The sequence below is a fragment of the Rutidosis leptorrhynchoides genome, chromosome 2, assembly GCF_046630445.1.
Source record: "Rutidosis leptorrhynchoides isolate AG116_Rl617_1_P2 chromosome 2, CSIRO_AGI_Rlap_v1, whole genome shotgun sequence".
Classification (NCBI taxonomy): domain Eukaryota; kingdom Viridiplantae; phylum Streptophyta; class Magnoliopsida; order Asterales; family Asteraceae; genus Rutidosis; species Rutidosis leptorrhynchoides.
Window position 1 is genome coordinate 186,599,088 of NC_092334.1, and position 13,623 is coordinate 186,612,710.

General features: G+C 35.1%; 1 protein-coding gene across 1 annotated transcript in view; it reads left to right on the forward strand.

The window, feature by feature from the left end:
• Nucleotides 1-11,819: 11,819 nt before the first annotated feature.
• The window catches only part of LOC139888477 (probable inactive receptor kinase At5g58300), a 33,500-nt gene continuing 31,696 nt past the window's right edge, over nt 11,820-13,623 (forward strand). The window contains exons 1-2 of the mRNA XM_071871484.1: nt 11,820-11,969; nt 12,772-12,789. Coding sequence (XP_071727585.1) covers nt 11,820-11,969; nt 12,772-12,789 — 168 coding nt within the window. The remainder of the gene's footprint in view (nt 11,970-12,771; nt 12,790-13,623) is intronic.

Here is a 13,623-nt window from a genome sequence, read left to right on the forward strand (position 1 = left end):
AAGTCGGTATGCTACTGGTCCGACACGATCAATAATCTTGAATGGTCCAATATACCTTGGATTTAATTTCCCTCGTTTACCAAATCGAACAACGCCTTTCCAAGGTGCAACTTTAAGCATGACCATCTCTCCAATTTCAAATTCTATATCTTTTCTTTTAATGTCAGCGTAGCTCTTTTGTCGACTTTGGGCGGTTTTCAACCGTTGTTGAATTTGGATGATCTTCTCGGTAGTTTCTTGTATAATCTCCGGACCCGTAATCTGTCTATCCCCCACTTCACTCCAACAAATCGGAGACCTGCACTTTCTACCATAAAGTGCTTCAAACGGCGCCATCTCAATGCTTGAATGGTAGCTGTTGTTGTAGGAAAATTCTGCTAACGGTAGATGTCGATCCCAACTGTTTCCGAAATCAATTACACATGCTCGTAGCATGTCTTCAAGCGTTTGTATCGTCCTTTCGCTCTGCCCATCAGTTTGTGGATGATAGGCAGTACTCATGTCTAGACGAGTTCCTAATGCTTGCTGTAATGTCTGCCAGAATCTTGAAATAAATCTGCCATCCCTATCAGAGATAATAGAGATTGGTATTCCATGTCTGGAGACGACTTCCTTCAAATACAGTCGTGCTAACTTCTCCATCTTGTCATCTTCTCTTATTGGCAGGAAGTGTGCTGATTTGGTGAGACGATCAACTATTACCCAAATAGTATCAAAACCACTTGCAGTCCTTGGCAATTTAGTGATGAAATCCATGGTAATGTTTTCCCATTTCCATTCCGGGATTTCGGGTTGTTGAAGTAGACCTGATGGTTTCTGATGCTCAGCTTTAACCTTAGAACACGTCAAACATTCTCCTACGTATTTAGCAACATCGGCTTTCATACCCGGCCACCAAAAATGTTTCTTGAGATCCTTGTACATCTTCCCCGTTCCAGGATGTATTGAGTATCTGGTTTTATGAGCTTCTCTAAGTACCATTTCTCTCATATCTCCAAATTTTGGTACCCAAATCCTTTCAGCCCTATACCGGGTTCCATCTTCCCGAATATTAAGATGCTTCTCCGATCCTTTGGGTATTTCATCCTTTAAATTTCCCTCTTTTAAAACTCCTTGTTGCGCCTCCTTTATTTGAGTAGTAAGGTTATTATGAATCATTATATTCATAGATTTTACTCGAATGGGTTCTCTGTCCTTCCTGCTCAAGGCATCGGCTACCACATTTGCCTTCCCCGGGTGGTAACGAATCTCAAAATCGTAATCATTCAATAATTCAATCCACCTACGCTGCCTCATATTCAGTTGTTTCTGATTAAATATGTGTTGAAGACTTTTGTGGTCGGTATATATAATACTTTTGACCCCATATAAGTAGTGCCTCCAAGTCTTTAATGCAAAAACAACCGCGCCTAATTCCAAATCATGCGTCGTATAATTTTGTTCGTGAATCTTCAATTGTCTAGACGCATAAGCAATCACCTTCGTTCGTTGCATTAATACACAACCGAGACCTTGCTTTGATGCGTCACAATAAATCACAAAATCATCATTCCCTTCAGGCAATGACAATATAGGTGCCGTAGTTAGCTTTTTCTTCAATAACTGAAACGCTTTCTCTTGTTCATCATTCCATTCAAATTTCTTCCCTTTATGCGTTAATGCAGTCAAGGGTTTTGCTATTCTGGAAAAGTCTTAGATGAACCTTCTGTAGTAACCAGCTAGTCCTAAAAACTGGCGTATGTGTTTCGGAGTTTTCGGGGTTTCCCACTTTTCAACAGTTTCTATCTTTGCCGGATCCACCTTAATACCTTCTTTGTTCACTATGTGACCGAGGAATTGAACTTCTTCCAACCAAAATGCACACTTTGAAAACTTAGCGTACAATTCTTCCTTCCTCAATACTTCTAACACCTTTCTCAAATGTTCACCGTGTTCTTGGTCATTCTTTGAGTAAATAAGTATGTCATCAATGAAAACAATGACAAACTTGTCAAGGTATGGTCCACACACTCGGTTCATAAGGTCCATGAACACAGCTGGTGCATTAGTTAAACCAAACGGCATGACCATAAACTCGTAATGACCGTAACGTGTTCTGAAAGCAGTCTTTGGAATATCATCTTCTTTCACCCGCATTTGATGATACCCGGAACGTAAGTCAATCTTTGAATAAACAGACGAGCCTTGTAGTTGATCAAATAAGTCGTCGATTCTCGGTAGTGGGTAGCGGTTCTTGATGGTAAGTTTGTTCAACTCTCGGTAGTCGATACACAACCTGAATGTACCATCTTTCTTCTTGACAAACAAAACAGGAGCTCCCCACGGTGATGTGCTTGGTCGAATGAAACCACGCTCTAAAAGTTCTTGTAATTGGCTTTGCAGTTCTTTCATCTCGCTGGGTGCGAGTCTGTAAGGAGCACGAGCTATTGGTGCAGCTCCTGGTACAAGATCTATTTGAAATTCAACGGATCGATGTGGGGGTAATCCCGGTAATTCTTTCGGAAATACATCGGGAAATTCTTTTGCAATGGGAACATCATTGATGCTCTTTTCTTCAGTTTGTACTTTCTCGACGTGTGCTAGAACAGCATAGCAACCTTTTCTTATTAGTTTTTGTGCCTTCAAATTACTAATAAGATGTAGCTTCGTGTTGCCCTTTTCTCCGTACACCATTAAGGGTTTTCCTTTTTCTCGTATAATGCGAATTGCATTTTTGTAACAAACGATCTCCGCTTTCACTTCTTTCAACCAGTCCATACCGATTATCACATCAAAACTCCCTAACTCTACTGGTATCAAATCAATCTTAAATGTTTCGCTAACCAGTTTAATTTCTCGATTCCGACATATATTATCTGCTGAAATTAATTTACCATTTGCTAATTCGAGTAAAAATTTACTATCCAAAGGCGTCAATGGACAACTTAATTTAGCACAAAAATCTCTACTCATATAGCTTCTATCTGCACCCGAATCAAATAAAACGTAAGCAGATTTATTGTCAATAAGAAACGTACCCGTAACAAGCTCCGGGTCTTCCTGTGCCTCTACCGCATTAATATTGAAAACTCTTCCACGGCCTTGTCCATTCGTGTTCTCCTGGTTCGGGCAATTTCTAATAATGTGGCCTGGTTTTCCACATTTATAACAAACTACATTGGCATAACTTGCTCCGACACTACTTGCTCCGCCATTACTCGTTCCGACACCATTTGTTCCTTTCGTTCTATTAACCCCTGGTCCGTAGACCTCACACTTCGCCGCGCTATGACCATTTCTTTTACATTTGTTGCAAAATTTGGTGCAGAACCCCGAGTGATTCTTTTCACACCTTTGGCATAGTTGCTTCTGATTGTTGTTGTTGTTGCGGTTATTATTGTTGTTGGGATGATTGTTGTAGTTGCTGTTGTTGTTGTTGTTGTTGTTGGGCCGTTTGTTGTAGTTGCGATTGATGTTGCGATTGTTGGGATAATTGTTGCGATTATTGTTGTAATTGCTGTTGTTGTTGTATTGGTGATTCTTATCACCGTTTTCCTCCCACTTTCTTTTGACTTGCTTCACATTGGCCTCTTCAGCAGTCTGTTCTTTAATTCTTTCTTCAATCTGGTTCACTAGTTTGTGAGCCATTCTACATGCCTGTTGTATGGAGGCGGGCTCGTGTGAACTTATATCTTCTTGGATTCTTTCCGGTAATCCTTTCACAAACGCGTCGATCTTCTCTTCCTCATCTTCGAATGCTCCCGGACACAATAGGCACAATTCTGTGAATCGTCTTTCGTACGTGGTAATATCAAATCCTTGGGTTCGTAACCCTCTAAGTTCTGTCTTGAGCTTATTGACCTCGGTTCTGGGACGGTACTTCTCGTTCATCAAGTGCTTGAATGCTGACCACGGTAGTGCGTACGCATCGTCTTGTCCCACTTGCTCTAGATAGGTATTCCACCATGTTAACGCAGAACCTGTGAAGGTATGCGTAGCGTACTTCACTTTGTCCTCTTCAGTACACTTACTTATGGCAAACACCGATTCAACCTTCTCGGTCCACCGTTTCAATCCGATTGGTCCTTCGGTTCCATCAAATTCCAAAGGTTTGCAGGCAGTGAATTCTTTGTAGGTGCATCCTACACGATTTCCTGTACTGCTAGATCCAAGGTTATTGTTGGTATGTAGCGCAGCCTGTACTGCGGCTATGTTTGAAGCTAGAAAAGTACGGAATTCCTCTTCATTCATATTCATGGTGTGTCGAGTAGTCGGTGCCATTTCCTTCAAAATAGTTAAATGGAACAAGTTAATCATACAGAATATTAAGAGTAGTTAATAGTATTTCGTAGCATAATATGAACTCATTTATAAAAGCTTTTTCTTCATATTAGCGTTTTATAAGTTTAAATTCGGGTAGTACCTACCCGTTAAGTTCATACTTAGTAGCTAATATACAATTCAACTACTACAATTCTATATGAAAAACTGATTATAATAATATTTCGCGTTCAAACTTTTATACAATATTTTACAAACTTACAATACTGCTTATTTTACATAAAGCATGAAATATAGCACACAATAACTTTGATACAAGATAGTTGTGAAGATAATTCTAGCTAGTACACAAGTCGTTCAGCAAAGGCAATAAAGACACGTAATTCATACGTCCAGAAACAAGTCATGCATTCTGGTTTTACTAGGACTACTTCCCATCCTTGGTCTTGTGCAACATAACCGTTATGGCCATTGATAAGACAGCGTGTTGTAACGTCGTCAAAGGGACGAGGGTTACGTAATGTCCAACAGTCCCGTAATAATCTAAAAACCTCATTTCTTACCCCAATTACCGACTCCGTCACTTGTGGAAACGTTTTGTTTAATAGTTGTAGCCCGATGTTCTTGTTCTCACTTTGGTGAGAAGCGAACATTACTAATCCGTAAGCATAACATGCTTCTTTATGTTGCATGTTAGCCGCTTTTTCTAAATCACGAAGTCCAATATTCGGATATATTGAGTCAAAATAATTTCTTAACCCGTTGCGTAAAATAGCATTTGGGTTCCCCGCAATATATGCGTCAAAGTAAACACATCGTAACTTATGGGTTTCCCAATGTGATATCCCCCATCTTTCAAACGAAAGTCTCTTATAAACCAAGACATTCTTGGAACGTTCTTCGAATGTCTTACAAACTGATCTCGCCTTAAATAGTTGTGCCGAGGAATTCTGGCCGACTCTAGACAAGATTTCATCAATCATGTCTCCGGGTAGGTCTCTTAAAATATTGGGTTGTCTATCCATTTTGTGTTTTTAAACTGTAAAATAGACAAGAGTTAGATTCATAAAAAAAATACTTATTAATACAAGCAATTTTTTTACATATATCATAAAGCATACGAACACTATATTACATATATTACACCACACGAATACAACTATCTTATTCCGACTCGCTCGTTTTTTCTTCTTCGGTTTTGGTTCGTTTTGCCAAGTTTCTAGGGATATATGATGTTCCCCTAATACGAGCCGTCGTTGTCCACATTGGTTTAGAAAAACCTGGTGGTTTAGAGGTTCCCGGGTCATTGTTACAACTTAAGGACTTCGGGGGTTGACGATACATATAAAGTTCATCGGGGTTGGAATTAGATTTCTCTATTTTTATGCCCTTTCCCTTATTATTTTCTTTTGCCTTTTTAAATTCAGTTGGGGTAATTTCTATAACATCATCGGAATTCTCGTCAGAATCCGATTCATCGGAGAATTGGTAATCCTCCCAATATTTTGCTTCCTTGGCGGAAACACCATTGACCATAATTAACTTTGGTCGGTTGGTTGAGGATTTTCTTTTACTTAACCGTTTTATTATTTCCCCCACCGGTTCTATTTCTTCATCCGGTTCCGATTCTTCTTCCGGTTCCGATTCTTCTTCCGGTTCCGACTCTTCTTCCGGTTCCTCTTCGGGAACTTGTGAATCAGTCCACAAATCATTCCAATTTACATTTGACTCTTCATTATTATTAGGTGAGTCAATGGGACTTGTTCTAGAGGTAGACATCTATCACATAATATCAAACACGTTAAGAGATTAATATATCACATAATATTCATATGTTAAAAATATATAGTTTCCAACAAAAATGTTAAGCAATCATTTTTAAAGAAAACACGGTCGAAGTCCAGACTCACTAATGCATCCTAACAAACTCGATAAGACACACTAATGCAAATTTTCTGGTTCTCTAAGACCAACGCTCGGATACCAACTGAAATGTCCCGTTCTTATTGATTAAAAACGTTCCATATTAATTGATTTCGTTGCGAGGTTTTGACCTCTATATGAGACGTTTTTCAAAGACTGCATTCATTTTAAAACAAACCATAACCTTTATTTCATCAATAAAGGTTTAAAAAGCTTTACGTAGATTATCAAATAATGATAATCTAAAATATCCTGTTTACACACGACCATTACATAATGGTTTACAATACAAATATGTTACAACAAAATAAGTTTCTTGAATGCAGTTTTTACACAATATCATACAAGCATGGACTCCAAATCTCGTCCTTATTTAAGTATGCGGCAGCGGAAGCTCTTAATAATCACCTGAGAATAAACATGCTTAAAACGTCAACAAAAATGTTGGTGAGTTATAGGTTTAACCTATATATATATCAAATCGTAACAATAGACCACAAGATTTCATATTTCAATACACATCCCATACATAGAGATAAAAATCATTCATATGGTGAACACCTGGTAACCGACATTAACAAGATGCATATATATAAGAATATCCCCATCATTCCGGGACACCCTTCGGATATGATATAAATTTCGAAGTACTAAAGCATCCGGTACTTTGGATGGGGTTTGTTAGGCCCAATAGATCTATCTTTAGGTTTCGCGTCAATTAGGGTGTCTGTTCCCTAATTCTTAGATTACCAGACTTAATAAAAAGGGGCATATTCGATTTCGATAATTCAACCATAGAATGTAGTTTCACGTACTTGTGTCTATTTTTTTAAATCATTTATAAAACCTGCATGTATTCTCATCCCAAAAATATTAGATTTTAAAAGTGGGACTATAACTCACTTTCACAGATTTTTACTTCGTCGGAAAGTAAGACTTGGCCACTGATTGATTCACGAACCTATAACAATATATACATATATATCAAAGTATGTTCAAAATATATTTACAACACTTTTAATATATTTTGATGTTTTAAGTTTATTAAGTCAGCTGTCCTCGTTAGTAACCTACAACTAGTTGTCCACAGTTAGATGTACAGAAATAAATCGATAAATATTATCTTGAATCAATCCACGACCCAGTGTATACGTATCTCAGTATTGATCACAACTCAAACTATATATATTTTGGAATCAACCTCAACCCTGTATAGCTAACTCCAACATTCACATATAGAGTGTCTATGGTTGTTTCGAAATATATATAGATGTGTCGACATGATAGGTCGAAACATTGTATACGTGTCTATGGTATCTCAAGATTACATAATATATAATACAAGTTGATTAAGTTATGGTTGGAATAAATTTGTTACCAATTTTCACGTAGCTAAAATGAGAAAAATTATCCAATCTTGTTTTACCCATAACTTCTTCATTTTAAATCCGTTTTGAGTGAATCAAATTGCTATAGTTTCATATTGAACTCTATTTTATGAATCTAAACAAAAAAAGTATAGGTTTCTAGTCGGAAAAATAAGTTACAAGTCGTTTTTGTAAAGGTAGTCATTTCAGTCGAAAGAACGACGTCTAGATGACCATTTTAGAAAACATACTTCCACTTTGAGTTTAACCATAATTTTTGGATATAGTTTCATGTTCATAATAAAAATCATTTTCTCAGAATAACAACTTTTAAATCAAAGTTTATCATAGTTTTTAATTAACTAACCCAAAACAGCCCGCGGTGTTACTACGACGGCGTAAATCCGGTTTTACGGTGTTTTTCGTGTTTCCAGGTTTTAAATCATTAAGTTAGCATATCATATAGATATAGAACATGTGTTTAGTTGATTTTAAAAGTCAAGTTAGAAGGATTAACTTTTGTTTGTGAACAAGTTTAGAATTAACTAAACTATGTTCTAGTGATTACAAGTTTAAACCTTCGAATAAGATAGCTTTATATGTATGAATCGAATGATGTTATGAACATCATTACTACCTTAAGTTCCTTGGATGAACCTACTGGAAAAGAGAAAAATGGATCTAGCTTCAATGGATCCTTGGATGGCTCAAAGTTCTTGAAGCAAAATCATGACACGAAAACAAGTTCAAGTAAGATCATCACTTGAAATAAGATTGTTATAGTTATAGAAATTGAACCAAATTTTGAATATGATTATTACCTTGTATTAGAATGATAACCTACTGTAAGAAACAAAGATTTCTTGAGGTTGGATGATCACCTTACAAGATTGGAAGTGAGCTAGCAAACTTGAAAGTATTCTTGATTTTATGAAACTAGAACTTTTGGAATTTATGAAGAACACTTAGAACTTGAAGATAGAACTTGAGAGAGTTCAATTAGATGAAGAAAATTGAAGAATGAAAGTGTTTGTAGGTGTTTTTGGTCGTTGGTGTATGGATTAGACATAAAGGATATGTAATTTTGTTTTCATGTAAATAAGTCATGAATGATTACTCATATTTTTGTAATCTTATGAGATATTTCATGCTAGTTGCCAAATGATGGTTCCCACATGTGTTAGGTGACTCACATGGGCTGCTAAGAGCTGATCATTGGAGTGTATATACCAATAGTACATACATCTAAAAGCTGTGTATTGTACGAGTACGAATACGGGTGCATACGAGTAGAATTGTTGATGAAACTGAACGAGGATGTAATTGTAAGCATTTTTGTTAAGTAGAAGTATTTTGATAAGTGTATTGAAGTCTTTCAAAAGTGTATAAATACATATTAAAACACTACATGTATATACATTTTAACTGAGTCGTTAAGTCATCGTTAGTCGTTACATATAAGTGTTGTTTTGAAACCTTTAGGTTAACGATCTTGTTAAATGTTGTTAACCCAATGTTTATAATATCAAATGAGATTTTAAATTATTATATTATCATGATATTATCATGTATGAATATCTCTTAATATGATATATATACATTAAATGTCTTTACAACGATAATCGTTACATATATGTCTCGTTTAAAAATCATTAAGTTAGTAGTCTTGTTTTTACATATGTAGTTCATTGTTAATATACTTAATGATATGTTTACTTATCATAGTATCATGTTAACTATATATATATATCCATATATATGTCATCATATAGTTTTTACAAGTTTTAACGTTCGTGAATCACCGGTCAACTTGGGTGGTCAATTGTCTATATGAAACATATTTCAATTAATCAAGTCTTAACAAGTTTGATTGCTTAACATGTTGGAAACATTTAATCATGTAAATATCAATCTCAATTAATATATATAAACATGGAAAAGTTCGGGTCACTACAATAATCCAAGAAAGAAGACTTTATGAGTACTACTCTGAATAAAATAAATTGGGTAGAAAGAAACAACACATGTAGACCCAAAACACAACTTATTATAAATATGATTTAAGGGTTGATATTGCATAATTTAGATATTATAACTAGCTAATTTTTTGCTTTCTCTAGTCTAATTCAACAACTAAAATTCACAAATAAGGTACTTTCGGGTGTCCACGGGGTTACCTTTGATATTGATAACCGAATTTTCAAACACTTCATGAAAAAGTTGTATAAAGTAAGGGGTGAAAAAGTTGTATAAAGTAAGGGGTCAAAAAAGATTTCGATCGAATGTGCCACTTAAAACAGTTATAATATTAACTTTACCTGAAAAGCTACATAAGCACACGCCACAGTTCAACATCTCCTCTTAAGCAACAGAGACAACAATATGCGAACTTTACTGCGGAATATGCCTATATAATTAACAATTACTTTATTATATTTTCATTGGGTTCGATACGACGCACTCTTCAATTAAAATGAAATAAGAGTTAAGTGGCTCACCATTGATAGTGTTGCAGAACCAACTGAGGCTTTTGCATGACATTGTTACTTGTAGAAGATATCCTGAGTATAAAGAACATATTTTTTTTACCATGTATCAAGCTCTTTCCATACCCGTGAAAGTAGGGTCAAAAGGTGTAACTCCAGCATGTCCTCCAACCACCTGGACACTAACTTCTCTTAGATCAAGTCCCAAAACTTCAATCTGAATCAACAAAATCAATTAAAACTCTCAAAGATACTGAGTGTTAGTAACAGAATGTTTGTGAGCCCAAGTCCAATTGATTGCATACCATAAAAGTATTGGATCTAACAATCTCAAAGACAGTGTCGCCCAGAAGCCTCTTGATATATAGATGTTTCATATTATATCCAAATTAAGTACTTCCCAATACTTATATGTGAGTTACAATTACAGTTCATAATCATTATAATGTCTGCAGTACTTGATACTCTGTCATCAATAGCTTTTCTCAGAATGATACAAAGTGTGTATGATGTTTGTATTCTTGTGCAACTTCAACCAACCAATCAACCAAAACAATTTCAATACGAACTAAAACTAAAATCTGTAGATATAAACTAACAAACCTAATTTCATCAAAACTGAAAAGGGGAAATTGAATATTAACATTGCAATTAAATTAAATGAAGTAGAAAAAGGATACATTCTAATTTGGATATTACTTACAACATAAGGAAATGCAAATACCAGGAAACACAAGGATATTACTCAAAATAAAAGTAAATTTACCCAAAAGTTCTACTTAAACATACAATTTATACATTTTAATCAATTTACCCTGAAGTTCTACTTGTCAGTAATCTCATAACAACTTCATCATCATAATCAGCTGTTATTTTATTATAAAAATCTTATCATCAATGTAAAAAACTTGCATTTTTAATACATATAATGCATAGAACTTTCATACACCTGTCTGAATCATTTTTTTCTTCAAAAAGCTACTCTGATGTAAACAACATGAAAGTAGAGTCATACACCAATTCCAAACATATCGTATGTGCATAATTCGTTTGATGAACTCAACAGTAACATAACTTGAAAATAGTTACTCACATATAAACAAACATGACAAAACCAACTAACGCTTCACTCTAGCAGTACCTTGATCATCCATTTACCATTGATGATGTCACCTATATCGAGGGTCAATTCTACTTTAGCAATTAGTTGCCCATACCATGAATTACGTCAATTCAAAAGTGCCAAATATGTGTGTGCAATATAATTAGTGAGAGTAATTTACAAACAGATATCGTAAGCATGCTTAATCGAAATTGAGATGTAGGAGAGATTTGATTGTAGGAAAGTTTCATTCAATCGGTTGCTTGATTTGATTGACGAATGAACATTAATCACACAAAAAAATCATCACATTGGATGTTCATAGACCAAAACCGTAATAAAATTATAGATTACGCAAAACCCTAAGTGAAACTGACAGATTAAGTTTCGATCCAATTGATGCCGCATGTAATGGTGTTTCTTCTTGAATCGATGTCCGTTCTGTGTTGATTTGACTTAAACGACAAGCACATGATCTGCGATCTTCGTTCTTTAGCACTTTGAAGAGAGAAACAATTGAATTCGATGTAGATTATAATCTGAATTTGGGAAGGAGCGTGTTTTTTTCAGTTCAAAGACTAAGGGTAGTTTAGTCCTTTTACATGATGATTAGCTAATGTCTTTTATTTGTTAGCTAATACCTCTAATGGATGGCTAAGATTAAATATTTGAAGTGATACTATGGTCATAAATGTGTCTGATTTTGTAAGTATGAGAGATAATACTCCTATTTTAATGTATAAAAGAGATAAACTACAAAAAGAATATGAGACAATACTCATAATAGGAATTGCAGATAAAAGGAAGCAACAAAAAAAATACAATTTGCAAGTATATGTGTTTTAACAATATGCCATCCACAAAGAAAAGAAATTAACTAAAATTAAACAACCCACAAAAAAAATAGAACAATAAAATTAATCAATAATTTGTACATCAGAATATATATATATATATATATATATATATATATATATATATATATATATATATATATATATATATATATATATATATATATATATATATATATATATATATATATAGAAGATGCATAAAATTACATGACATTACCTTGAGGCTATATGTGAACATGCAAGGAACGTGTTAAGCAACGATGCACACATACAACAAGAGGCAAAAGAGTAATAGTCACTTGATAAAGAACAACATATAGCGGGACATGCGTGATGACAAGCTAACATTTAACCCTACATTAGACAATGATTGTCCCTGACTTTTATTTATCTTCATTGAAAAGCACACGAAAATAGGTAACTTCATTTGCTGAAATCAGTGGCGGATCCAGGATTTTTTTTCATCGGGGGCGAAATTTTTTTTAAACCATAGCAATTTTTTTGAGTAAAATATGGAGGTTTTGGGGCAAAAAATTGAAGTTTTTAGGCAAAATTTGAAGATTTGTGGGTAAAATTTGAAGGTTTTGGGGCAAAATTTGGAGAATTTTGAACAAAATTTGAAGGTTTTGAGGCAAAAAAAAATTCACCGGGAGCAAAGTCGAAAAATCCAAAATTTTTACACTACAATTTCGAAATCCACCGGGGGCGGGCGCCCCCCCTCCTTACACTCTAAATCCGCCTCTGGCTGAAACTTTACTGCTATTTTTTGTTTGTAGGTGCTACTATCGTCTTTGGTATGTAAGTGATGTTACCAAATGAATGTCATGTGATGATTTGTGCTTCAATTGTATGTCAGTCTAGTACCATTACACGGACCTTTCGACTGGTCAATATTTCAAAGTAGCATTAGTGGTACGACTACTGATATCGGCTAAAAAGTCACGTTTTTACCCTCGATATTAAGCCCTAAAATAATAAAGTAATTAACTTTATGGAAGAATTAAGCATTTATTTGCTTTATTTTGTAGATCAAGTGATTTTGTAGATGATGCAAGAAGAATCTAAGAAACAGACACAAAATTAAGAATCTAGAGCGAAAATGATGAAAATCAAGTTACGATCCTAGAAGAACAAATTGGTCTGGAATTAGTTCCACACAGGCTCTCTACCCGGGCTACCACTTAGAGCTACACGGGCTTCCATGCCCCCATGTACAAGACTAGAACACCCAGCCAACCATCTCTACACGGGCTCAACACATGGGCCGTGTACCTGACCTGCCCAATCTACACGGGATGTATACCGGCCTGCCAGGGTCAAAATTGCTATAAATAGGATCCATTTGTCATCCATTTTCTACACAATTTACTCTCAATCTCACTTCTCTCTAGTTTCTCTAGCTAAAATTATGAAATAATTCTCTGTTAGGTACCCGAGAAGGAGTAAAACGTGTTTCCCTAGCCTTAAGGAGGATCCTTTATACGAGGGCTATATAAAGGATCCAATGTAGTGACCCGAACTTTTCCATGTTTATATATATTAAATGAATTTGTTATTTACATGATTAAGTGTTTCCAACATGTTAAGCAATCAAACTTGTTAAGACTTGATTAATTGAAATAGGTTTC